The sequence below is a fragment of the Dufourea novaeangliae genome, unplaced genomic scaffold (genome assembly GCF_001272555.1).
Source record: "Dufourea novaeangliae isolate 0120121106 unplaced genomic scaffold, ASM127255v1 scaffold228, whole genome shotgun sequence".
Taxonomy (NCBI): Eukaryota; Metazoa; Arthropoda; class Insecta; order Hymenoptera; family Halictidae; genus Dufourea; species Dufourea novaeangliae.
The window spans coordinates 4,074,532-4,102,282 of record NW_015374150.1 but is presented as its reverse complement, the minus strand read 5'-3'; the positions used below and the strand labels follow the sequence as shown (position 1 = coordinate 4,102,282).

Genomic DNA, 27,751 nt, shown 5'->3' with positions numbered 1-27,751 from the left:
ATACACGAGGGAGGGTAGTATTAAGTGTACTCGCTCAAGTGCTCCGCGAGTCTGGCAATGACACAAGACCTTGACGTTATACACTGATGGTTCAACGATTGTCGCTGCCTACCGCTTCATTGGCCACCCGATACTCGAACATTTTGCAATTGTAATCGCATCGTCGAACGGATTGAATTGCGGTCAGCCTGGCACGCACTGGTTCAGACGCAAATTTTAGCAGTCTGTTACGCTTATTCAGCTGAAACAATCGGAAAATTCGAAACTATTCATTTTAATAGAAGTAGACAAACAAAAAATGTTTCATCAATTTTAGGGATCCTCTTCGAGAATGTCATCTTTCACTAACGATTTTTCAACATATTTTTGAAAGTATGAATTTTTAGAGATCTCGTTTTTCTATTTATAATGTTCGATGATATGTAATGGTCTGAGGTAAATATTAATGTATAGAACAGATTTAATAATAAGTTTTTTAGGGAACATAAAAGGAATTTGTTTTTGACAAATTATTGTTTCCGTTTACTTCGTAATATTACAAACGAGATATAGAATAGACCTACATATGTAACATCCAATGTAAATTTTCTGTTGCATACATCGGGGGCTGTAGAGCCCCTTTACCATTTGTCAATACTCGACATTACCGATGAAGCATGAATTCTGAGTATTATTAGCACAAATGAAATGTTATATATTCCATTCATATTGCGTGTGTCTATATGATTTGACCCCTCATCAGGTCATAGGTTAAGGGATAAATATAACAGTCATGAAACATGAAACGGAAAAGTATATATTTTTTAACTAACTACAAGACAATTTATTCTAAATGCATCGTTAATGGACATTTTATTAATGTTAGTTTTTACATGTTTTTGTTTTATTCTTGAACCTACCAGCAAATAAAATGGAGATCCTACGGCGGATGATCGATGTCTTCTTTCTTGAACTTATACTAGACTTACAATCGACTTAAATTAACTTACAACTAACCCATTTAGCTGTATACCAAGCAATTATTACAGACAAAAGGAGTGCATATTCTCTGAAGGAGAATATGTTTCAGAGAGTCGATGCTCTCGGATGGAAAGCACCGATTCTTTCTGATGCTAAGTGGCGAGCAACGCCAGTAAAAGTAGTAACTACTCGGTATAAATTACAATTATTTTAGAATGGGTTTACAGCCATTAGCTCGGCATTATCCTCGATTTACAAAAATGCAAATCGAGTTAACAAACAGCAGTTAATTAAAATAAATCTAAATAAAACACAATTACCTAATTATAATAAATTAAAATGAAACACAAGTACCTAATTAAAATAAATTAAAATAAAACCCAATTAATTAAAATAAATCACAATAAAAAAAAAATAAAAAAAAACGAACCCCTGAGTCGAGTTCGGTTAATAGAGAAAACCCCTTGAACCCCCCTTGACCAGTGTCCACCAGTGGTCAGCAATCGTAGGAAGACCTCGTCGAGTTCGGATAATAGAGAGGACCCCTTGAACCCCCTTGGCCAGTGTACACCAGTGGTCAACAATCCTGGAAAGACCTCGACGAGGTCCGCGGACGCGAGTGAACTGAGGATTTTTCATTGCGCGCTCGAATTTATGGGCTCGCAGCCACCGTGAACTTGCGCCCACTGGTGCGCGGACAGGTGCGCAAACATTGAGTGCACTGGAAACTCGAGCGCGCCAAAAATTATTTCTCGATTAATTTATTATTTCTAATAAGGTAATTATTATAACAATTACCTCTCTGAGGAATATTGTTAAACATTCTGTCAGCTGTCTTATAATGCAAATTGTTATTGTTTATAACAAATATAAATCGAAATATACAGAAACATTCAAGATATGAACCGTGTAATGAACTTTTACATGTAATAAATTTTACTTTATTACAAACTATTAAATAATGACTGTCTTAATGTTTATGACGATTGTTAACTAAATATTATTTAACGAAAATGTGCCTTCATAGCGTTTTAAACAAGGAATTCATAAAAATTTGTAGAACAGTAGGAATTCTTTGATCGACGTTTGATTGATATTGTCGTTGATAATAACTGTTACAGTTTTGTGAAATTATTTCACAATAAGTTAAAAATTTCGGCAATGCAATGTTTATAACAGTCATTTCCTCAGTGGAACTTGTTCAACATTGTGTCATTCATTTTACAATGCGAATTGTTAATAATTATGACAGATAGAAATCGAGATATACTGAAACTTAAAAGATATGGATCGTTTCATGAACTTTCACGTGGAATAAATGTTACTGCTATTAGAATATTCGAATACTCGTAACAGTCCTAACTCAAAAACAAAAATTCATTTTCTTGAAACTTCGAAGCAATCGTCTTATTTCAGGCTTCTGAGGGCGATGGGTTTCTCGGACGAGGACACTGCAGAAGTCGAAAAATTGTGGTCCCTCGAGACAAACCGAGAAGAGATCGATTCTTCCGTGTCTCTACCTTCATCTTCCAACGAATATTTATCGCCGGATGGAATTTATTTAAAACATCTTTTAAGCAGACCTTTGTCATCTACCCTTCGTGATATTGTCGCCAAAAAGCTTTTCAATCTGATCGAGTACTTTGGTCACTAGCTGCTAAATTACAAAGTTAAATTCCAGTTGTGTTCGATTATTAATCAATCTTTGGTAATTATTAATTATCTATCAAAGGTTTTCGTTTTAGATATGCGGGGAAAAAGGGAAACGATTAAAGGAATTAGAACTGAAGTTGATGATCGAAAAGGAAAAGCATAGACTAAAAGTAAATTTGTCTCGTTTGTGCTTAAATCAAATGATACATTAAATGCTATCTAGCGGTAAAATTTGGAGATAAGAGTATCGTGGGTATTTAAACATGGCGCTGCCCTTGGTACAATGTTATTAGTTAACCTTGTATATATAATTTCAGTTTGTCTAGTGTCTAGATTTTGCTACATAATAACAATGATCCTAATAACTGGCAGAACTTAAAGTATGTAATTTATTTTACCAAAATGGTTCCTTTGTAACGATTGTATTATAATAAATACAAGTGTAGGTGTACAGAATCAATTAGCTAGGAAAATATTAATTTATTAAAATGTCGATATTACGAACAGTGTTATTTAAGCATTACTTTAATCACACACAATGTCCAAGGTACAGATTACATTTAAAAACAAAATGTTTCATTCAGAATCCTCATTAAAATTGAGTTTCTGTAGATGTCAATGACAATACATTTTTTAAAGATCATTCCACCAATGCAGCACTTGAATAATTAAATTTATTGTTACAGGAATTCATTGTTAACATTTCCATTAAAACAAAGATGCAAATCTCTCAATATACCAAGTAGAAGGTTTAATTCTAACATCAAAGAATGCGTCACTGAGAGTAGTATCAAATTGAAAACAATTCCAGCTATTTTAAAATTTGGATTTGGTGGTTTAGGTGTAGTAGTATCATGTATGATAAAATCACATAGTTCAGTTGTAGAATGTAAAGCGATTCAAGTTTCAAGAGATGTCAGAAGTGATGAAACAGAATTAGAGTTTAAATGGACAAAATTTTTACAATATTTATATCCGTATTTATGGCAATTGTTAATAGCTTTAACTGTGAGTATATACATTTAATATATACTTATGTAACAGTTTTATATTTTATCTAATGTTATTTTCTAATGTTAGAGTGCATTGGCTGTTGCTCTGTTAAACATTTGGATCCCACAGTGTGTGGGTAGTGTAATAAATGTTTTGACTAAAGTCTGTGAAAATAAAGGAGATGATAGAGCAAGAAATGTGCTTTTGCAACTTACGATGCCTGCATTTGCATTGGCACGTATGTACATTGCACAAGTATGTAGCCACTGACCAGTTAAATAGTTGATATTTTTTTATTCCATTTGAGACCATTTATAAATTCGTTCCTAGGCATTCTTCACATTTGTGTATATTTATGCGCTTTCTCATGTGGGTGAAAGGGTAGCAATGCACATGCGACAAGATTTATTTAAATCAATCATTATGCAAGACATCACTTTTTTTGATAAAAATCGCAGTGGTGAAATAGTAAGTCGACTAACCAGTGATATTCAGGATTTTAAAAGTGCTTTTAAAACTTGCATATCACAAGGGCTGAGAAGCACAGCACAGATTGCTGGTTGTGTAGTCTCTATAATAATGATTTCACCAGAACTGACTTCTGCAATGATGATATCTATGTCTACCATAATCTTTATTGGTACATTGCTTGGGAGAAATTTACGAAAATTCTCAGCTGAAGCACAAAGTCAAACTTCAAAATCTACAGCTGTTTGTGAAGAAGCTATACAAAATATCAGAACGGTATTACAGTACGCAATAATAATAGTTAGTTTGTTTTTTCAAATGATCTTTGAAATTAATACTTTTGAATAGGTGAAAGCTTTTGCTGCAGAAGACAAAGAAATAGAAATGTTCTCGAAAGAAGTTGAGCAGGGGTGTAAGTTGTATGAAAAATTAGGCTTAGGAATTGGTTTGTTTCAAGGAGGAACAAATCTCTTCCTTAATGGTATTTTACTTTGTACATTATATTTCGGTGGAAATTTAATGTCCACTGGACAACTGACTGCAGGAGATTTAATGGCATTTTTAATGGCTACTCAGACTGTACAGAGATCATTATCACAATTGTCACTATTATTTGGAATTTATGTCAGAGGTAGTAGTGCTGGTGCCAGAGTTTTTGAGGTACGCATATGAAATACGGAGAACTCTGTTACAATTACAAATAGTTTTTAACATTGCTACAAATTATTTCTCACTTTATCTTTGTGTTACTATTCACTTGAACAGTATTTGGACATGCCACCTTCACCAATGATGGTCACTGGCGAAATTATTACTGACCACTCTCTTGCTGGAAATGTAGCTTTTATTCCTGCTGGTAAAACGGTAGCCATCGTTGGTTCAAGCGGTAACGGTAAATCAACGATAGCCGCCTTATTAGAAAGGTAATCATTAAATGCATTTCCTATCTAATGAATTACATCGCACTGCGATTTTATGTATTAAGTATTGCAAGGTATTTTCAGATTTTACGATGTTGACGAGGGATCAATTACAATTGACGGTAAAGATGTTAGGTCACTCAATGCTCGTTACCTGCGGGGTAACATTTTAGGGTATATAGATCAAGAACCTATTTTATTTGCAACAAGCGTTATGGAAAATATAAGATACGGAAAACAAGATGCTACAGATGAAGACGTAAGCGTTGTTGTTTGCTAAATTTACGCAAGTAATGTATCTTATAATATTTTGTCGGGTATCTCTCGTGATGGAATTTTAGGTCATTGAAGCAGCGAAAGAAGCAAATGCTCATGAATTTATCCTGAAATTTCCTAATAAATATGAAACCCAAGTTGGTGAAAGAGGAGCGCAACTTTCCGGTGGACAAAAGCAACGAATTGCTATTGCTAGGGCTCTGCTAAAAAAACCATCTATTTTAATATTGGATGAAGCTACAAGGTAGGAATAATATGTTTTGTCATTTAGGAGTATATTCTAGAGCATTTCTGACCGTTTATGATTGTATGGAATCTCCTTTAGTGCGTTAGATTATCAAAGCGAGAGAATTGTTCAAAAAGCGTTAGAAGGTGCTACAAAAGGGAGAACAGTTCTCGTAATTGCCCATAGGTTGAGCACAGTAAAAGCTGCTGACATTATAGTTGTGTTACAGAAAGGAGTTATTGTGGAGGTACACATTGAACAACAAAATTTAATTATGATTTGTAATGATATATTTATTACTATAAATTATACTTGCAGATGGGTACTCATACGGAGTTATTGAAAAAGCAGGGTATATATTATACTTTAGTAAACGAGCAAGATAAAGAAAGTACATGACAATAGTGGAAATTGAAACCATAGTACAACTTGATTGTAACCAGTATTTTAAAAACATAATATAATAGCAGTATATTCATCTAGAGAAGAGTTTTAGGAATCTACATTGGACATCTGCAGACACAACTTATATATATATATATATATATATATAACATATTTTTTAAATACGTCTGCACATGTAACAAATTTCTTCCTATCCTTATATTTACAGTCAATTTGTTCTTATACAATTTTAAGGAGGAGTAAGACTTAACATTAATTTTACTTCATTTAAATAAATATCTATTTTTGGGATCTATGCACGATTTGAAGACATTCTGTTCAAAAGATTTCGTATACGCTTCTGGAATCTCTCAGTAATATTCAGTACTGCTGACGTTAGAGGTAATGCAATACGTGAGGGTCTCCTTCTAGGATTTAACGTTTGGGATGAAGTTACATTTTTTTTTTCTGCTACAGTTACATTTTTTATCAACGCTTCATTTGTCTGTATGTTTGCAAGTAAAGATTTTAACATCTCTTCGCATGACTTCGTAGCTGTTTCAGTACTAAAGTTTGAGTTCAATTTAAGATCAGCTGAATGTAATGTTCCATTTTTATTGCTTTCCGTTAAAATTGTTGATTCCAATGATGCTACGATGTCCAACGTCGATGTTAAATTCTGTATAATTTGCGGAATATCGCTGGAAGTATCATCAAGCTCATCAGGTCTGTAGGTTACATATTCTGCAGACTCTGTATTAAAACTATTTGCTGTGTCGGTAGTATTTGAGAGTGTGAAGTCATTAGAGGCATTATCGGGCTCAGGTACAGGCGATACATCTAACAACGCTAGAGGTAGGAAAGCTTGTGTCGGTGTAGTATTTACAGTGCTACTTTCTGTTGGTGTAGTATTTACAGTACTACTTTCTGTTGGTGTAGTACTTACAGTACTATCTTCTGTTGGTGTAGTATTTACAGTGCTACTTTCTGTTGAAATATAATCACTTGGATCAGTCGTAGTATCAATTAAAGCTGTCATTTCCGTAGAAGTAGTCATTTCATTCAGAAGAAATGCAGGATCTGTCAACATAGGAAAACTGGAAGTCATATTTTCGTCATTTAATTCGGAAGACGTCGATGATTCAGTAGATGAAACTGTGGAAGTAAATTCAGCCCAATCAAATTCGGTAGTTGATTGTTCAGTAGTAACTTCTGGAGTTATAACTTCATCTATGGCAGCAGAGAATGTAACACCTACTATAGGGTCAATAGTACCCAGTGTAGTTGCATTGTATTCTTCATTAAGTTCTATTTCTTCTGGTGTAGAAGTTTGTACTAATATTTCACTAGTTCCCGTTTCTGTAGGTAAATATGTTTCATCTAAAAGTGTGAACTCAGTTGTATGTGTTGCAGGTTCCATAGTATTTCTTCCAAGTGCCTCATACGGTTCGATCAAACTTAACTCTGCCGCAGTAGAAGTTTCTACTGGTGGTTCAGTTGATATTTCTGTAGATGAACTTAATTCTTCTAACGATGTGAATCCACTTGTACCACTTGTTAAGTATGCAGTACTTGTTATAGAATCCTCAGTGGTTCCAATCATATCGTATTGTTTGCTTGATATTATCTCTCCCAATGTAGACGTTTGCAAAGATGAATCAGTTGTTGCTGCCTCAATAGATGAATTTAATTCTTCCAATGTTGTAGAACTTATAGTAGAATCCATGGTATCTGAAGGACGTGATATATCCAAAATTCCTTCTGTCGAATTTAAAGTATCAAAATTATCACCAAGTTGCACAAATACAAGGGGCATCTCTTCTATATAAGAAACGGTCGTTGGCGCGAACTCATCTGCGGGATATGATGTGGCAGTGGCAACGCTCTGATAATTATCCGTCGTTACCATGGTGTCTGCATCATCTTGGACTGTGAACTCTGGAGGTATCGAAACATAGCCAGTAGTTGAAATTTCAATACTCATCGTATCGGTAGTACTCAATACGTCGGCTTCTTTCGATTCTTCTTCATTAGGTGACACAATTATTTTTCTTCCTGTGCTAGGTTCACATAGCGGTGAAGACATATTGGAACTTGTATCATTGCAAGTATCACAAAAATTGCACACTTCTGTTTCTGCATCATAGATCATGGTCTTTGGGCATTTAAATATAGTTTGGAACATTCGACTGCCTTTAATTTCGCAAACGTAAAATAAAGTACAATCACCCGACACCGGAAATGATCCAGATTTTGTGCACGCAGGCAATTTTATAGACTCGAACATTTCTCGATTTGCACGGATACGGTCGGTGGTGCATTTTTGTAAATTGGGTTCAAAATAGTGACCTTCCGCGCATTGAACCAGAATCGTTTTATTTCTCTTGCAAATGTAGTAATATGTAGAATTGTTGCAATGTGGCTTCATCACATCCACACCACATGATTTTGTCTTATTTATAGAAATTAATGTGCCACCACCAGATATATTTAAGCAATGTCTTTGGTCTTCATCGAAGTATTGGTTGGTGCTGCAAGACGGTGTCTCAGAAATTAAGGCTCTTCGATGCCTATCTTCCTGATTGTGAACGAAATTTATAGTACTACCATCAAATTCCTGTAGAGAAATGAACTTCAATTTAGAAAAATATAAATTTTTAAATATTAATGACCTCAAAATAATTAATGCATATCTATTTCGAGAGGCAATCGACCATTAGATTCTGTTTAAATCTAAAAGCGAATGTGTAATTTTCAAATTGTTGATTATTTCATTTAAGTAAATAAGCTATTAACTATTTTGAGCAGTGATAAATATCATTAAACCTGTGATTATAAATAACAAGGTAAATTAACACTCACGAACGGATTCTGTACTGGCTGATTAACACTTATTGAGACAGTTTGCAGAATTAGTAGAAGTAGAATATGATTCTTCATATTCAGTGTTTATATTAACAGATTTGTAAGCACCGAATCAGATTTCTTCTTGACTTGCTCGTCAGCATACACTTTTTCGTCGTATCCAAAAGTTTTATGGCACTCGTGGCATCGCGACCCGTTACTTTTATATCAAAGACGTGCTCGATAATAATTACGCGCGATAAGTACACGCATTGGTTGTAACGAACGATGCGATTAACGTCATTTTGTCTCATTTTTGACAACAGAAGAATGCGCGCAACAAAGCCCACTAATTATTTCGTGAAAAACAGTACATTGTCGACCACTGGTATAAAGTGTACCTGTTGCTGTTTTAATTAAGGACTGTATGCAATCAAAAACTGCAAAACGCGTCGGTAAGCACGTTCTAAGATGCAATAAAAATATGCGTATTGAAAGACAATCAAGATTTCGTGATAATGCACACTAATGAAAAATACAAGGTCAGTTAATGCAATACAAACAGATAGTTTGCTTTTATAGAAGCGCCGGAAAATAAGGTACTGAAGAAAGGAACGCTTAGAAATAAAAACAAATATTTATTATTACGACTATAGTGGCAATAGATATAATAAGTCAGTAACAAATCTTTATATACAGTGTTTTTCGTTGAATTACATATCTACAGATGATCATTTTGTTTGTTCATTAAAATAGCGTACACAGTAATTTGCTTCCAGGTATGTTGAAATAGGACTCAATTCTAGGATTGCATATCGTTGCTCGCGATAAAAAGCGGGGACTGTACAATTCTTTTGAATAATTATTTATCAACTGTTAGAGCTTTTTCAGCAATCGTACTGTGGCACTCGGAACGTAAAGTTATTACTTGTAATGATATGAATCCCTGCACCATAATATGGCATCACATAATGTGAACCATCTGCAGGTCCTACGATCTGTGTTGCTATAAGTATAACATCGGCAAACTGGCCAAGGAAGAGGAATCCCAAAGTACTCAGCTTAAGTAGTCCCAGTGCTGGATACCCTAGGTAAAATCTATCTGCTCCAAACATGCCAAGAAATATAGAGAGTAACAATGATGTTTCAAAGGAATATCCATTTCTGGAAAAAAATAATACTACATTATTATAATAATCTTAATTCTATATGCACATATAAGGTGAGCGTACTGTTTTTAATACTTTTATTCCTTACTTATTTATCTGTATATTCTTCATTTATTTTTATGACTTCCACTTTTCTCTCAGTTGCTTAATTTTTATTACAAACAATTTTATATCTGCATAGTATTCAAAATGTCAATTATGATTGTTTTTAATTAATTTTTGTTTTTCGAGCTGAAGCTGATAGTCTTCTGACAGAAAGTTTTTTCCCATTCAAATTAAACAGTTGAGAGAAACATAGTAAGATGCATCAATAATTACAATCTCTTTTAATATCTGGGACATCATAAGGTGTCTTTATGGAGCATCAACATCTATTAGAAGCTATATATAATAATATACTTACGTCCATTTACAAGGAATGTCCTTCTTGAATGTGCTATTCTTTGTTTCTGTACAAATGAGGCCCTCCGCAGCCAGACACAACACTGATAAGAACATAATAACACATAAGCTATATTTTTACTTTATGTAGAACAAAGCACAGTCAAATTTAAAGAAAAGAAGTATTCAACGTGGTGCTGTATCTATCGGTGAACGAAGGAAGGAACGAAGCAATTAAGAATCACTAGATTTGAGAATTTTGGAGCAATCATTAAGTAGTATAGGTTATGTTAAAATATGTTCTTGTTTTGACGAAAAGAGCAAATTTAAGAAGAAAATTGACTTACCCTTGGCTTTATTCTCCTTGGTGCAACCCTTCGGTTGTTGAGTATCCGGATCTATGAAATCATAACCGGGATGAGGACAGATGTACTGTCCCATTCGTAGGTTACTGCAGTCGATCTCGTATGTCTTATCCGCACCATTGCCCAGCGGTATCGAGAGAACAATCAAAAGGAGTCCGCTAAGGAATCGCATCAGATGAAACATGCCGTTTCATTTTACAATAATTACTCCGATCACTACACTGTCACTTGATTCACCGTCCCCAGCAGTTCTCCGATATCCTGTGCATGTTGTTGTATTTTGAACGTACTGCCATTAGAATTTTTTCCCTCTGGCGCCAACTACTAGGAAGATTTATGAACTACAGTTCAATTTCACTTCCGCCCAGTTTTGCTCATTATTGCATGTGTCTTTTTCTGTTACACGTTTATTATCCCCAAAAATGTGCAAAGGAATACAAAATACACGAAACAAAGAAATAATCTATATAAAGGCAAAAGAAAGATAGCGTTGTAAGGTGAGATTCAGCTGCTTTCAAGCCTGTCCTAGTGTTATCTCTTAGAAATTGAGTTATTTAAAGTTTGTACGATAATATTCGATATTATTCACGTTCTGGCGTTACAACCTGTACAATACATTTGCCATTATTCGTGACCGTATGACCGTATGGAGGAACAAACAATAGAAGACGAATTCGATAGTCTAGCATTTCGTTTCGGTAAAATGGCTTCTTCGTCGCTGAAAAGCACACGAAAAACCTACAGTTTCGAGGAGCGAGAAATATTGATAACGTTGATAAACAAATACGAGGACATCGAGGAAAAGAAATCTGATCCTGTATCAATGTGCAAACGGAAGTCGGCTTGGTCCCAACTTGCAGACGAATATAACTCGCTGGTAGGTCCTCAAAGCGTACGTTCTGCTGTGCAATTAAGACGCTGCTGGGAAAACATGAAAGCTTGCAAACGTAATCGAGAAGAGAAAAAGTTACGGTAAATATAATTCTTTCGAAATTTCTATTCTTTGCAAAATATTCCTACGAGAATGCCAATATTGGTGCAGAATGTTTCAAGTAACCCAATTTTTAAGTAACCTAGCTGATTTTTAGCAACAATCTCTGCTCTGTAAAAAATGTACAAATTTCGTAGGTCAAAAGGATTTAAAATGTTAAATCGTTTAGTTGAAACAAATTTAGTTGATAATGTAACTTTCGGTTTGGACGCATGGATAAAGAAATGCATTTACCATCTAGCGGCTAAAGGGGTGAACTAAATAGTTCCCTGTAGATACGAAACCTGTTATTTTTTGTTTTTAGAAATATTTTATTTAATCATAACAGTAATTTTTTAAATATTGCATAAATAAGAACCGTTTCTAAAATTGACACTCATCTATTTATTTCATTTGTTAAAAATGACTATATTCATACAATTACGCGATGCCTACACATGTATAAAACACAAGAGTCTTTAAAGACAAAAGGATTCTGAAATCTATTGGAAAAGTAATTAATAATGAAAACTAACTTCAGTAATTTTTAGCATTCTTGTGATTTTTTACTGCAATTATTGATTGACCCCTGATGATATACAGGACTGCTATGAAATGAATTGCATATCGTCAGGGACCACTTTTGCTAACCCCTTCACCGCTAGATGGCTATAGCGTTACTTGGTTGTAAAGAACGAAGGGAAGGACGTTATAAGTGTTCATACATATCCCGGAAACGATGGCTGAAACTGAAAACTGATAGAACAACCTTTCTATTAATTTTATTGCCCAGAATTTAAATAGTTCATATTGTGTTAATATTTTGGGCTATATTTTATAGAATGTATACAAGAAAAGTCCCTTTACTACTATTAAGGTCTTGAGAAATTAAATAAACATATAGGTATCTATATGCGTTTCAATTTTGTTTAGAACTATTTCGAAAAGTTTCTGTCAATTATCCAAGGACCATGCGCGCTCGAAATGCTGGGAAAGCAGGACTCCTTTGTCAGAAGTTGCGATACCAACCGGAACCGTGGGATTGCCCCCAAATGTGGTATTCGAGCCAAAGGAATCGGAACCGTTCACTCTGCAGAGCGTTTGCCCTTTGAAACCCTCGAAACAGAACTCGAGTGAGGAAAATAACTGTAAAGATTCAGGTTATACGTTTCTTCTTTTTTATGCTTTTTTTACCGGGTTAAATATCATTGATAGACATTTACAACATACGTGAATGTATAAAAAAAAATCCAAATTACATAAAGATATTTAGGTTCTAGTGAGTTTACTAATATTCTTAATATTTGGATAAACAAAACCGTAGTGTAATCATTAATAATGTATATTATCCATACTACTTCAGAATCAATTTACAATAAAGTTAATTCGAATCCATCATCGCACGGATCGATGATCGACGGTTACGAAAAATCGACGAAACGAATCGATACACCTGTTGTCGAAAGAATGGATAAAGAAAACACCCCGGAAAGGAGTCGTTTGATTTTTAAGTCGAACGCGACGCAAACGTTTATGTCACCCTCGATGATTCACGAGCAACCACGTAAAGTGAGGAGATCTCTGCACAGAGAGGAGGAATTGCACGTGTTGGCTCTTTCGGAGGCGCAGATGAAGGTTGACATCGCGGCCATGTTGAAGGAGGAGGCCAGGATTAAACTGGAAGAGGCTCATTATCGTAAAGAGGAGGCCAGGCTAAGAATGCTTCTTTTTACGTACAAGCTTGATAGAATAAAAGAAGATTGACTCTGACGCGATGAAAGCGCGGTATCGTTAGTGATCTTAAACATAGTACAGTATTAGATTAGAAATAAAAGAACACTGCTTATAGTTCCGTTGTACCTATTTATTTCTCGCTAACTACAAATTGAAACGTAATCTTAATAAATAAAAATTCGTAACGCTAACTACTTGATGATTTTTGTAGAGTGGTTTCAAGGAAAGTGGTAGAAGTTCTTCCAAGTCCATTAACTTCTTAGTTTACATACATATCGCGTAGTATGAAATGGTTCGCGTAGAATAGCAACAGATATTTCATTGTAAATGCTTATTGCGTTGTTTCGGAGTAAAGTAAAACGTATGTACGATCACTGTGATTTTATGCAAACGTTATTACGACATTCGCGGAAAGTGGTTGCAGTTGTATATGATTATGGTGATTTCAATGAATGCGTCGGTACGAATATTAAGACAATGGGAATCGTCAGTTTATATTGGCATGGCAATCGTAGCTGGCAGTGGTCATTCGAGTTTGGCTAGCACACTCCGATCAGAATCTTTGGAAGAAGAAATGGAAAGGGAAACAGTAAACCTAATGAGTTATTCGAAAATGCATTTGATGAAGCTTACCGATTACGTGAAAACCAAGCTAGTCGAGCGTGACGCAGATTATTAGAAAACAATACCGTTGAGATCAAATGTCGTATTCTGAAGACGTACGATAACAGTTCGATCATTAAAATTTAATCCATCGATTTCGTTTTTTAAAATACGCTTTACATTTCAGCGGAATTGAAACGGTGTTGGACTACCAATTTCGATTACGTTTGAAATTCCTTCGGGTTTCATCTACATCAGATGGAAGTTGTCATTAAGTGCAGGTTTCGGAGATGAACAACGAGCAACTTCGAACAACGATGGATCGGTGTAAATCGGTTCACTGGGATCGAAGTGAACCGCTCACCACCCGTTGGTTGATCACGTTGCTCATCGATCTGGAGATTGATCTGTGGACACGGAACAGATTTTTGCAAGTCCTGTCCATTAACCAAATTTCGAAAGTGAAGCTACACGTACGTCGATTGGAACGGTTTCTGTAGTCCAGTCCGTAAGAACGAGAAATTATTCGCTCGACTGCTGTAAGCGTCGTCCGAATGACTGCTGCGGTTGCATGTTTTATCAACTCTGCGGTTCTTCGTGATCACTGCATAAGCGTATTTTCTGAAACAATTTCTCCCGATTAATTTCAGCCCTTCTGAACACGGTCGAATGATATGGAACATTATAGAGGCAATACACACCTATAAATCAGCATAGATAATAATACTACGGAAGCTAGAAGCACTACGAGCACCGCGACCGCTGTCACCAGGCCATAATACTCGTTCGGTGTTATGCAAACGTTTTCCATCACGGTGGTCTGCCTTTCGACCACCGACGTTTCTTCGTCAATGTCCATTCTCGAGTCGAGTACCTGTGATGGAAATAAATTAAGTTAACAATAACCACACGGTGCATGGAAATAAATATTTACGTACTTGGGTCATTTAACGCAAGTACAGTGAGCAGTATGAAATAGATAATTGAAATTTCACACTACTTAAAAATCTATGAAATTATTCCCAAAAGGTAGGTGCGTGTCAGAATACTATTTTTTAATAGATTATTATCGTTTGTCTTATTATAATATGAACTGAATTTCAGGTGGTTGTCTCAACTACTGCATACACATTTATAATTTAATCCAAGAGACTTTGTCTCTAACGTTCTAAAATGAACGGATCAAATCGATAAATTTAAACTGTGGATATGATGCCTGTATGATGTCTCTTAATATGCAAAATGCATTGAAATCAAAGACAAACAGTAGAAGCATCGATCCAATAAATTCATAAGAGCTCAAATTTGTATAAACACCACAGTCTACTGTACAGTAAGAAATTTAAAATCCACCTCGATCATTTCTCTGACGTATTCCTCTTCCTCCTCCTCCTCCTCCTCCTCCTCTTCCTCATCCTCCTCATCCCTGGTGTCGCTGCCGTCAGCGACGGTGGAATTCGACGCGGAGGACGTGTCATTTGCACTGTCCCCGATTATCGTGCTTATTTCGTTCTCGTCGACGATCGTGTCGTTCCGCGACACGTCTCGTCGCCTCCTACCGAAAGAGGGCTCGCTCCTTCCGGTCCCGCCGGAACAGTAGGCCGGCTGACAACCGTCTCGACAGGTCCTCACCGTCGCCTCGAACACCAAGAAATTGGATTCGGGGATCTTGAACGCGTTGAAGCGAGCCTCGAGACTGTCGCCTTCCCTTAATCGGTCTAATCCGGGGAACACGTAATTGTCTACCGGACAGCTGCACGAAACATGGCGTTACATTAGGAAAAATCGTTCCTCTCTTCGCTTGTATGTACAGGGTGAGTCAAAAAATATGAAATGTACTTATGAGGTAACCCCCTTATAACACGGTTCTAGTTTCTACTATTCTCGTTTAGAGAATTGGGGAAGTCCCAATAACTGGTATTTCTACAATACGGTTTTCCTCTAACACTATTAAAAAATTGCGTAGAATACCGTAGTTTTGTTAGTTTTTGGAATTCGCGTAACACGGAAATTTTTAAGAACTTAACCATCGTGTTATACGGGTGTTATCTACTTATATCGTCTTTTACGATTGTCACTGATGAGGCCTTTTGGTGTAAGTAGTGTCTTTTTGGAGAAAGTATTCTAGAATGATTCTAAAGGATTGCAGTCTTAATCGGGGGTTCAATGTTGATACTGTGTATCAACACTGACGATTGTATCTTAAAATCAGTAAATCTTGTACGTCGTGTTTTATTGGGATTTGAAAATATTTTAGTGCCTCGAAGAATGTTGTGTCTTAGGATGTCAGTTGATCCAATAAACAGTGAGCTATCGTCCTTCTGCAAGCCATTTTATTTCCACATATATTGTGCAAAATACTGAATAGGAAACAAGATTTTAGATGTGCAATATTTCATGGGACCTTCTAATCATACGTGTATAAAGAGTGGATATTTTTTGGATAGTATTAATCCATTTATTGCAATTGAGTCTAAGGAAACTTTATCCATTTGCAAGGTGTATTGATGTACGATCTTGAAATGACCTTGGAGGCTAGTATGTTAGAAGTAAAGTGGCTTGTAAGTGGATATGTCAGATTTTTTCTGAAGCTTTTCCCCTACACCCTCGATGAACCATCATTTAAGCTACACCCCGTAGAGTGAACCACTAAAGTCCATTATCCTCGTGTTTCTCGTGGTTAGTGGATCAATCTACATAGTTCTTCACTTTAAACGATCTCACAGGGGAGACTTTCAATCCCGTAAAATATTAATGGTTTTCCTCCATGAATATTACTCGATAATTTTCATTCGGAATTTAACTCGAATCGACACGTAATTGATATTATTTTCCAGAATATTTACCCGTATCTGTCGATCAGTTGCACACTCCTTCCGGAATAAGGATCTCTCGCTATGACGTTGGTGGCGAAGATATCGGTCACGTAATTGTACCTACAGGTAAGGTGTTATTATTACCAATTGACTTATCAATAATATTTACACTTAAACAATCAACAGTAAACATTCGATTGAGTTATAAATGACTTTCATTTCACGTTTCGATAATTACTTTTGTCGAAGACGATTGACGATTAACGTTTGTTTAATATAGATTATTCATTGTTATCAAATTTAAAATTATCGTTAATCCGGAGAATGTTTATTATTGCGATTTCATTCATTATGGAAGTTATTTATGTGATTCATCGAGAAAAAAATCATAATAATCGATCGTTATGAAAGAGAAAAAATAGTGGGTCGCGTACCCTTCCTGAGCTTCAAGCCTGAAAGTAAGTGGATCGCCCACAGCAATTGTGGTCGTAGGTCTGCCTTGGTAAAGGATTAGTAATCTCACTCGGGAACTCAGTGTATTTTCCGCTGGAAGGTATTCGATGGGAATCGGGGACCCCGATCTAAACAGTACAAACGGGAACTCTATTAGCGAAATTGAAATTGATCACCTTTCTCTCTGATTTCAATTCCCTCAATTTAGACCACCTATTCAAAAGTTCGGCATAACTTTCATGGTATACGAAAGAAAACAAAATAGAAGGCTGTCATTGTTACCATTTACCTTTAGTTTCTGCATTAGTATTATCTCTAAATTTCAGTAAAGTATAGTCTTTACATTTACCAGATAAACAAAGTGTTTCATTATTTTCATTTAGTAAGTCTGGAAGTTTGAAATTAGTGCAATTTTCTGTTCCGGTAATTATAAATTTATCCAAATTGGACCCCAATAGAATCACGAGAGTAATATTAAAAAGAGATCTGTACAAAGAAGCAATCGAATAATGGGCTTGCACCGGGGTTTTAAGCAAACGAATGCAACCGACGCTGCATTCCACGGTTAATTCCAGGACATGGCGGGTGCACCAGGTGCAAGGCACGGTTTCTCAAATCGATATGACCTGGCATACCCGGCACCGATGTAGCCGGACGTGACGACAGCTTCGCCAGGGCCTCGAAACAGACAGGTCAGGTTGAACCGTTTGTCCCTTCCGGTCTGCACATAGTCGGAGAACTGTACCACGACGATGTTCGTCATCGTGTCACCGTACTGCAACAATTCATCCAATGCAGTACTAATTCACAGTGATTTGATAAACAATTTTATCTATTCCATCGTCTCAGGAGTCTCAGCGTATTTTATTATAACTAAACTGTAGATTTTACGAATATATACTATACTCTATTATTAAATTGAATGTCAGATTCAGTATAATCAGAAGTTTGACCATTGGAGTACGGTTCCTGGGTCCATTTTGACCCGAATGTTTAAAAACCATATGTAACTCATCGATTTCTAAATACAATTTAAACTAGGTCTTGTTCATACTTAATCATATAAAAACAGCAGGTGTTTTTTAACGATCTCGTCTGAAAATATGTTGAAAAAGAAGGAAGCATAGGGGTTCAAACGGATCCCAGACACCACTGTCTCTACGAACATTAAAAATGTCCGCACTCCAACGGTTAATGGTTTTTTTTTGCTTCGTTTGGAACCTGATGGAATCTAATGGTATTCTAAACTTGATTTATGATTATTATAAAAAATTTATGTTTGCGTAAAGATTCAATGGTTAGTTGTAACTTTCAACGGGTTTCGTAGGTTTGTAGCGTTTTTATAGGTGGGAATTGATGTTTGCAGTTTCAGGGCTGTATAGTCAGTACGTGCGGAGATAAGATGATTCCTTACTCTTTGAGTGCCGCATTCAGGATAACCCTGAGGACCGCTGATTCGTAGCACGTTCACGGTGCCGCCGTTTCCACGGAAGAAGCAGCGATCGTAATATCCGTAAGTGTATATCCGGCCAATGAATCCCTCCGGTGTTCTTAAAGTAAATTCCATTCCGTCCTCGCTACAGACTTGACTCACTAGAACGATCAGATGGACAATTTACTGATTTTATTGACTCTATGCATCAATCTTATCTCGACCCGTATCTCGCAATGTCGGCGATTCGTCTAACTTAACATTAGAACTACCGACGATAAACGTACATCTGCTTTTGAAAATATGCAAAAGTTATGAATTGATTAATTTCTTAAATTGATATTGCAATAAAAGTTGTGAAAGATCTGTAATATCTTAATAATCGTTATAAGACTGTACTAACCAGTCATTTTGACTGACTTTGGTAGTTCTAGCGTTAAAAACGTCAAACTACCCTTAACACACGCGTTAAACTTTCGAGTCTCCGATATACCATACAAAACTCTCAACCCAATGTTTCCCGTGATACCGAACTGCACGATCATCCCAAAAAAAGCTCCCCGAAATTACCATTTACACGACCTACAACGAACACACTCGGTACGTGCAACGAAAATAGTCAAAAAAAAAAAAAAAGTAGTATAAGTAACGTGGAAAAAACAGACGGTTTATTTCTCCAAGTTGATTCGACAATGTCTCTGTACAATAGTTCGAAGCTGTATCAATCATATCCACGTGGTGGGTATCCCGCCTCGCGAAAGATCGCTCCGTACCGTCCACGCGGCTGGCGTCCTAGGTCGGCCACGACCCTTACCGTCGAGACACTCCGAGTCGACGCCCTGTCTGCCGTTGTTCCGCTCGTAGAAATCATAATCGGACCCAGTGTCATAATACACAGGGTTCCCCATGTCCATGTCCCTGGAATCACGATCGCTAAGCTCGCAGTTGTCCCTCTCGGCGCCGTATGGGGCAGCGTATGGCCGATAGTTGAACGATCTGCAGACAAAGTCCCTCGCGTCTGCGCACTCCCGTTCGCATTGGGCCAACGAGGAGGCGGTGGTGTACCGTCTGACGAACGGTTTACGGACCCTGGTGTGGGGACCGACCTGTCGGAAATTGTCCTGTTCGTCGCATCGAGAAACTAAAGGTGGTCGACCGATGATGGGACCGCCACTGGTACCGAAAGGCCTGGTGTTGAAGACACCACCCTCGCCTATGTAACCACCGCCGATTATGGTACCGTCGTTGTTGTAGCCACCGTAGCCTAACGGTCGGCTCGCTCCTGCTGCGCCATAATGGGTCCGATCTGGGTGAGGCTGGGGACTGTAACCGTCGTCGACCGGGTAGCTTGCTGGGTAACCGGCTGGATGCGATGGCGGGGGAAACCTTGATATAGAGAGGTAAATATTGTTATTATTATTGTTATGAACACTATGACGATCTGCTAGTTTCGTGAATAACTTTCACTACGCTGCTTGGGTTAAGAATTATGCTAGACAGTATGTAAATAAATTATAACTAATTCACAACAGCAATGTACACACGGAAACCTGTTCGTATACTTTTGTTACTCGCTATGTTCCATAAATCAAGAGCCCAGAAACCAAAACTAATTACACAATAGTCAATCTTCAACTTTCTATCCCTTCGTCCGTCCCTTTGGAACCGAACAATAAACTCGACATAATCCGATCAGAAAAGGGGAGGGGAACAATATCTTTCCCTCCGTGGCTTACCGGCTCGGATAAAGTTCCTTGTCCGGATATCTCTCGCTGATAGGGTATCGATCACCGTGAGGTCTGGCGCCGCCCAAAGCTGTGGGGTATCGGTCCAAAGGATCCTCTGGAACGGGGTACCGATCGATGGTGTTCGGATAACGATCGTTGTCGCTTGGATAACGACTTGGTGATATGGGATATCGGTTACCAACACCAGTTGGGTAACGGTTGTTCGTGGGATATCGGTCTATCGCTGGATCGGGGATAGGATATCGATCGGCGGGAACTGGTCGACGTTCGCCGCCTCTTATTGGAAATCGATCGGTAATTGGATATCTGTCGGAGGATGGGTAACGATCACCCGCTGGATAACGATCGCCTGTTGGATAACGATCACCTGTTGGATAACGATCACTTGTTGGATAACGATCACTTGTTGGATACCGATCACCTGTTGGATAACGATCGTTTACGGGGTAACGATCTCCTCCAGGATAACGATCAGTGACTGGGTACCGATCTATGGGTTCGTGATAGGGCTCACCTCCTGCACCTATTGGGTATTGACCAGTTATAGGATATCGGTCCGGGTATCTGTCACTTGGATAACGATCGTGCGGGTAGCGATCTGGGTATTTGTCCGGGTAACGATCTGGGTACTTATCTGGGTATCGATCGGGATATTTGTCGGGATATCGGTCTGGATACTTGTCAGGATATCGATCCGGGTATTTCTCGGGATATCGATCTGGATACTTTTCTGGGTATCGATCGGGGTATCTGTCGGGGTAACGGTCTGGGTAACGATCTGGATAACGGTCTGGGTGACGATCTGGGAATCTATCTGGCTTCACACTGCTGCTGTACCCTTTATCGTAGTCGTCTGGGTATCCTGTGCAGAAAGGAAGTTTCTTTGGGGTCTGTAAGCCTTTCTTCGAGAGATTGTTAAATGGTGTTAGATACGATCTTTAATTAAGTGTACGATCGATATTCATGACTTGGAAGAGGTATGAAGTTATAAATTGAGACATTCTACAGATTTCAACCGACGTAAGGTCCGTAAATATTTTATAGAGACTAAGCTTCGTCATAATGAAAGTGTAAGTGAAGAAACATAATTATTTTGATTACAAGTCATTTTTGTCATATATATAGGGTGGACCACGAAACGTGACCGGTTAGAAACATTTTTTTGGCTAATATAACATGATTCAAGGGGAGCTTTAAGATGATCGTACCAAATTTCTTTTTAACTCTTTTTTCCCGGAGTTTTCAAGGTTACACCCTGTGTTTTATAGATAAACATTTAGTTTTGTTGACAAAAATTTAGTGCAATCATCTTAACGCTATCCTTGAATCATGTTATATTAGCCAAAAAAATGTTTGTTCGAACAGCTAGCAGTAGAATAATCGAAGCTGGTCACGTTCGTGGTCCACCCTGTATAACAGAATTTAATTGAATCTATAATAAAGAATGAAAGAATGTAATTGATAACAAAATTGTATCTAACCAGGTCTTCCTAATGATGGTCGGCCAAAGTTCGTGTCCTGTCCCAAAGGATCTGGTCTGTAACCTGGACTGTCTCGATCCCCATCCAGATATTGATCTATCCGGAGAATATTAAATAAGACTTTTAATTAAAAAAAAATTATCTTAACACCTTTATTACACAATGCATTTCTGACAGTAGTACAAAACCTCCCAATGAGTCCAAAAGTTCTTTCTGAAGTGAACTACGCACAGCAGACAACTATCTAAAGGTCTTCGCTTATACAGGGTGTAACAAAAATGTTGCAGATCCTTGAAAGGTGTCACTCGTCAGGTGATTTGGAATAAATTTTTCCTTAGCAAACATTTTTTTTTAAATCACCTCACGAGTGACCCCTTTCAAGGATCTGCAACATTTTTGTTACACCCTGTATAGGTAATCATTACTTTTCATTTCCCCAAAGTGATTCAAGCCCTGAAACTCACGCATAAGGTTCTCATAGTAATCGTAGTCGGCATCGTAGATGATCCTGTGCCCGTCACGCTGATTGAATCGACTCAGTCGACAAGTGTGGTAGTGCTCGGAGTAAACTGCGCTTCGGCATTGGAAGCTCGTCTGTCGAAGACACTCGTCCAGGCATTCGCTTAAGCTCCGACCGGTTATTTCCGAGTGAAACTCACCGCTCAAACGAGAATTGCGGTATCGTTGGAACGCTGTGTCGGGACGACGCCCGTCCGAGAACAGGTGAGACGTCGAGCTGCTGTCTGGATACTCGGAGCCACGTGCTATGGACGGATCTACGCTTCGTAAGTTGGCACTGATAAAGGGTTGCGACATACCGACCGATCGATTTACTCTTGTTAACACTTTCAACGTCGTCTTTTACAAGGAAACTTATGTACTCCGAAAATTCCGAGTTTTTCAAAATTCCACAGGTATGTAGGAGACTTCAATAGAAGCATCGAGAAATTCCTCGTTTTTACTGATATTCGGTTCTTCACGGTGAAACCACCCTTTAAAGTTTAAGGGGACCCTTTTAACTTAAATCCACCTTAAAGTTTAAAGGGCGGTTTCACCCTGAACAACCGCATTTTAGGAGGATGAAACCATCCCTTAAAGTTTAAAGGGTGGTTTCACTCTGAAGAATCGCATTTCAGGAAAAACAAAAAATTATCCGACGCTTCCATCGAGATCCCCTAATACTGTCGAGTTCTAGAAAAATTAGCATCACGAAGTCAAGATTTATGATTGGACGTTGAGGCTTTTATAGAACATGCTTCGAAAATTAGAGGTAAATGGAAATTAGTTTTCCTCGTCAATGCTCCCGTAAAAAAGGATCTATTAAATCTATTTACATCGATTTAACACGTTCACTAATTAGGTGTAATCGTAAGTTTCCTCTATTATCGTATTACTTCTCCAATAATTAAATGAATCCCTGTTTCTTATCTGAATTTCAACGATATAGGAATGAGTAATCGAATCTATACGGACGATATATAAATTAGGGGATAGTTTTCTGGTTGTAATTTTATAGTATAGGTATCGAAAATATACTTACGGTTGTCCAAACAGACCAGATCGTAGAAATGATGGCTGGGGCTGCTGCTGATCCCAATATCGTCCTTTTGGGAGACGGAATCCTCTTCCGAGATGACGCATTGCCGCGTCTGCTCGTCGAACTCGACGCTCCGGCAGAAATATTTCTCGGCTCGGAGGCAAAGGGCCTGACACTCGTCCAGAGTTAGGTTTGTGTAGATGTCGACCTCGAACGGTCCCCGAAGACGTTTGTTCTCCTCTTTGACGAAGACGGCCAAGCCGTCGCAACGGCGTTCCGCTGAAAGATGAAAGTCCAATCAGATCGAGATCCTCTCTCTTCTGATAGGTTGGAAACATTAAGAAGCGCCGACAAAGTGTACCATTGAGACACGTATTCTCCAGGTAATCAGAGTTCGGATCGTCTTCCAGTAATTCGGGATGAGTTCTTCTAGTGAAACGGCTCAAAGCGCAGCTTCTCAGCGCTGTGTCGTAGGTCGCTGACCGGCAAATGAAACTGAACTCGTTGAGACATCTTCAAAGAGAAAAAGTTATGCTGTGTTAGGAAAAAATAGATCGCTATAGGTTTAATAATAATTGGAAGAAATTGTTGCTTTTGGAACATGTAGCTAACCCTTTGCCTTACAACATCGACTTAGACACGTGACAACGATTTCAATATATATTATTTATTTTTTTCGAGTCGACGTAAAATACTGTATCGCTGGTATCAACATTTCAGATGCAGAATAAATATAACACCTGTCATAAAAATAGAATTCCTTTTGTATCTGGGAAAATATTAACGATAAAGTAATTCTTGAGAGTGAAATAAAAAAAATCGTATGGCAAGGGGTTAATATTACTTTTCTTTTCTAGAGTTAGCTTGAAACGAAAGCAGTACTGTCTATTATTCTGTTAGTTTGGGGAGTAATTTTGTGGATTGTTAGAAGAACTGTTGGATTACAGTTACCTGTCCTCACAGTCGGTTCGATTTGCAGCGCTGACTTCCTTGATGTCTGTCAATGGCAGCTTTAGCTTCTTCCTTGGATGTCGTTCGAATACGTAGCGTCTGTTAGGGCACTCTCTTTCTATTCTGTCAGCTGCGCATATTATTGTTAAAATTATTGTACACAAAATAACAATTTTGTCAGCCTTCGCGTAGAAAAAGCTGAAACTAGTTTGTACAATTCTAATACAAAAATATAGTTAAAGAGCCATGTAATATTAGAAATCTGAGTAATTTTTTATACACAAATGGTCAGTGAAAAAAATGGTAGAATTGTACAATATCAGATATCAATACTTTTAAAATATAGGGGATAAAAAAGTAACACAAGTGCCCAGAGTCAACCAAAATTCCACGATTAACTTACAACCAAGGCAAACTTCCGTGAAATGGACGCTATTCGGCACCAGCATTAGGTTACCAATGCCTTCCGGTTGCGCCTGTTCCCTGGTCAGGTAGCAAGTACTCTCTTCATACTCGGCAGCACCACTGAAAGACGCTATTCTACTGCCAGGTTGAAAGTCAAAGCTGGTACAGGCGCGCACCAGGTTGTTTGTCGCCGTTCTGTCGCGTAGACAAAGCTCCTGACATTTCTCCAGAACTCTAAATGGCGGAGCAGAGTCCCGCACCTGAGGGAAATATCGATGAATGCGTCATCAGGATCCCAGACACATTGGAAAGAGCGAAGAAATTAAGAAAAGCAAGAGGACTCAAATTGGTCCAACGGAGGACCTTTAGATCGCTGATTATTTATTAATAAATTCGTCTTTTTCCTAGGTTCTTGGATAGACAGGGGGATAATTCCTAGGTTTATAAAATTAGTCAGATAGCAATTTAATTTTATGAAGAAATATTTGTATTTTGTGTTGTCGCACTAGATTTGATATTTTTTCAATAATAATTGTACAACCGATTTCCCAGGGTGTACAAGATTGTTTTTTTATCTTTAGAAAATTCGATAGACAGATTTTCATGGTGTAACATAGTGATAACAAGAAGTTCTTTTACGAGACTTCATTTTCGAAAAGTTCCAGTATAAAACTACGCGAGCGGAAGCACCCAGCTGATAGCCATCGGTGCTCAACCGACTTCGAAATAGATTTCCATGAAAGAGGTGACATTCCAGTGGAAAATTGAATTCTACCATTCCGTTTTATTTTCCTACTTAAACTTAGAAGCCGTGAAAAGTGTTCCCGGAATATTAAGAGGGTACGCCACCTTGTAGGCCTGAAAAAGGTAAATTTAAAACTGTTTTCTCAGGTAATTAATGAGTAAAATGTTGGGTTTCTTTAAGGGATGTTGAGCAACATTTTAACTTAATGTATGAAGATATGTCCTACCAAACATGACAATAAACAATGTTGTACAACTCCGCCATTTTGTATCTTTAAATAATAACTACACTGTGTGATAAAGAAGTTAAAAATATTGCTCAGCGCCTCTTGAAACGATCGAAATATTTTACTCAATAATTACTTAGGAGGACAATTCTTTTTACTTATTTTTTTAAGCTTACAAGGCGGTGTATTCCCTTAGAGATGTATAATTCGTACCACGTCATCGTCGAACCCCTGAAGCTGTTGGTCCGGAAGTCTCTCATAAACGACCCGGCCTAGACCACCATTGCACGTTGTTTGCCCTGAAAACAGTTCTTTCCGTTATCGTGCGCTCCGGAATGCGTTTAATGGACGGTATTTTTTTTTCTTTTTTGTTATTTTTCTGCAAATGGATTATTATTTCCTCTTCCATTACACCTCCCCCCCCTCTTCGTCCTGCTTCTCCTCTGCTAGAAAAATCAGGTTACTTCCTTTGGGGACGGCGGCGTCGAGTGTTGGACCCCGCCACACGATTTTATCGTGCCGCGACATTTTCGTGCTACAAGTGGCACGGACGAGGCTGGATACAATGGGAACGAAACGTAATTTCGCAACCGCTCGAGTGACATCACTAGCGTTCCGCGACTCCATCATTAATTCGCGGTATGTACTCGCGAGAGTATGATCATTTGCGGATTCCAGGCGACAAAGGGAATTTTTTAGAGCATAGATCTCGGGTCTGTTAGAGGTAACATGGATTTATGGTACGACGGAAAATATGTATTTGTTGGACAACCCCTGTTGTTTATGTAAAATATTCCACGCTGTACATTTTTACGGAAGAGTTATCAAGCACAACGTGTTTGATTTAGTAATTTATTTTTCGGAAAGGAGGAAATATACAGGATTGATGGAAAAGGCTTCAAGACTTTAGGAACTTATAGTAGTCACAAAGAGGAGTAAGAAATGTTTCATCAAGGTCCTAAAACCTTTTCTTTATCACCCTGTACACTTCGAATGTTGTATTATTAATGTCTAATGGGGTACTTTGATGACTTAGTTAGTGTAAATTAAGTAAATTGAGTCAGATGGAGTTGTACTTACCATTGACTATCACTTTCAGAGTAGCAAGAACGGAGATAGTTTGCAGTATGTCCGATATATTATTGAGTCTTTTCATTTTCACTTATTTCGGTTCAAGTGGGCATTCCAACTCCGATGGTACTCTGAAATAGAAAATCGACGATGTTTTCTAACATAAATTTGTATATCTTTTCGTCATCCTATTTTAAACTTGAACATTTTTGTTCTTAATGTTTCTATCTCCCGATACTAACAACAATTCAAATTTTATGTTGATAATAAGATAAATTTTTTTTAGATATTGTAATGAATAGTTATTCAGTAGATGATATAATAGTGTGTATGATTATTTCACTACTTTCCTGCTTCGGTAATATTAAATTTCGTAAACTTGAATCTCAGTTTTCTCGGTTTAGAGACTAATGGAGATAGAACAATTACGAACTAGATAGACGATATTATTCTTGAATTTTATATGACTTCATAATGATGTTTTACCTTCACCATTCTAATAATCAATCTTTCACGCAATATAATTCACTTCGGGACGGTGCATTAGGAATGATAACTGAAATGGCAATGGCAAACTAAGAATGTAATGCTTGAAAGTTGGAAACACGGTTCGTTGCCTTTACGGGCGTGTGCTGGCCCTCTGTGCACGTGTGTTGGTGCGTGTGTAACGCTCGTGTTAGAGAAAAGGTTCACGGGGGTGCGAGCGTGTGGACGTGGTTCAGGGTGAGTGCAACTCAGGAATTCCATAAAACCTTGCCGCTGTCTCTATGTGCACTTTGAATCCTGCTCCGATCACATCTGAACTTCAAAGTTACGTATTCATAAAGTAAACAGGAGACGCTCCGACGCGTTTCTAAAAAATTCTTCAATACCCTTCCTGGATGGGGTAGCGGAAAAACGGGACAGGGGATTTCATGCTTGCAGAGATGTGCAATATTAT

At 37.7% G+C, this 27,751-nt stretch overlaps 4 protein-coding genes across 4 annotated transcripts; 2 read left to right on the top strand and 2 right to left on the bottom strand.

Annotated features, from left to right (window-relative positions):
- The first annotated feature begins 3,064 nt into the window (after positions 1–3,064).
- Positions 3,065–5,961, top strand: LOC107191559 (ATP-binding cassette sub-family B member 8, mitochondrial). Its single transcript, XM_015580621.1, has 10 exons — positions 3,065–3,160; positions 3,300–3,621; positions 3,694–3,861; positions 3,937–4,350; positions 4,423–4,734; positions 4,840–4,997; positions 5,079–5,253; positions 5,336–5,514; positions 5,596–5,743; positions 5,815–5,961. The coding sequence occupies exons 1-10, from the start codon at positions 3,102–3,104 to the stop codon at positions 5,893–5,895; spliced, it is 2,016 nt and encodes a 671-aa protein (XP_015436107.1). The 5' UTR covers positions 3,065–3,101; the 3' UTR covers positions 5,896–5,961.
- Positions 5,962–9,342: 3,381 nt separating this feature from the next.
- Positions 9,343–10,914, bottom strand: LOC107191709 (TM2 domain-containing protein CG10795). The gene is made up of 3 exons (XM_015580808.1): positions 10,622–10,914; positions 10,297–10,378; positions 9,343–9,888 (listed from the first exon to the last, which is right to left on the bottom strand). Exons 1-3 carry the CDS (start codon positions 10,821–10,823, stop codon positions 9,612–9,614), a joined length of 561 nt encoding a protein of 186 aa, XP_015436294.1. The 5' UTR covers positions 10,824–10,914; the 3' UTR covers positions 9,343–9,611.
- Positions 10,915–11,342: 428 nt separating this feature from the next.
- Positions 11,343–13,373, top strand: LOC107191770 (myb/SANT-like DNA-binding domain-containing protein 3). Its single transcript, XM_015580872.1, has 3 exons — positions 11,343–11,611; positions 12,543–12,769; positions 12,973–13,373. Exons 1-3 carry the CDS (start codon positions 11,343–11,345, stop codon positions 13,371–13,373), a joined length of 897 nt encoding a protein of 298 aa, XP_015436358.1.
- Positions 13,374–14,195: 822 nt separating this feature from the next.
- LOC107191558 lies at positions 14,196–26,896 on the bottom strand. The gene is given in 20 exon segments (XM_015580620.1): positions 14,196–14,297; positions 14,299–14,353; positions 14,424–14,567; positions 14,648–14,820; positions 15,300–15,699; positions 16,793–16,882; positions 17,197–17,343; positions 17,842–17,990; positions 18,630–18,808; positions 19,462–20,033; positions 20,384–20,885; positions 21,015–21,257; positions 21,877–21,972; positions 22,341–22,652; positions 23,417–23,692; positions 23,775–23,926; positions 24,365–24,494; positions 24,768–25,029; positions 25,954–26,039; positions 26,821–26,896. Coding segments are annotated over 20 exon segments (4,146 nt in total).
- Positions 26,897–27,751: the final 855 nt, after the last annotated feature.

Coding starts and splice junctions, on each gene's coding strand:
- LOC107191709 (XM_015580808.1), bottom strand. CDS start 10,823: ATGTTTCATCTGATGCGATTCCTTAGCGGACTCCTTTTGATTGTTCTC. Junction 10,379..10,621: donor CAAGGAGAATAAAGCCAAGG/GTAAGTCAATTT, acceptor TGTTCTTATCAG/TGTTGTGTCTGGCTGCGGAG. Junction 9,889..10,296: donor GACATTCCTTGTAAATGGAC/GTAAGTATATTA, acceptor ATTTTTTTCCAG/AAATGGATATTCCTTTGAAA.
- LOC107191770 (XM_015580872.1), top strand. CDS start 11,343: ATGGCTTCTTCGTCGCTGAAAAGCACACGAAAAACCTACAGTTTCGAG. Junction 11,612..12,542: donor CGAGAAGAGAAAAAGTTACG/GTAAATATAATT, acceptor AATTTTGTTTAG/AACTATTTCGAAAAGTTTCT. Junction 12,770..12,972: donor AAATAACTGTAAAGATTCAG/GTTATACGTTTC, acceptor ATACTACTTCAG/AATCAATTTACAATAAAGTT.
- LOC107191559 (XM_015580621.1), top strand. CDS start 3,102: ATGTCGATATTACGAACAGTGTTATTTAAGCATTACTTTAATCACACA. Junction 3,622..3,693: donor AATTGTTAATAGCTTTAACT/GTGAGTATATAC, acceptor TTCTAATGTTAG/AGTGCATTGGCTGTTGCTCT. Junction 4,351..4,422: donor CTATACAAAATATCAGAACG/GTATTACAGTAC, acceptor ACTTTTGAATAG/GTGAAAGCTTTTGCTGCAGA.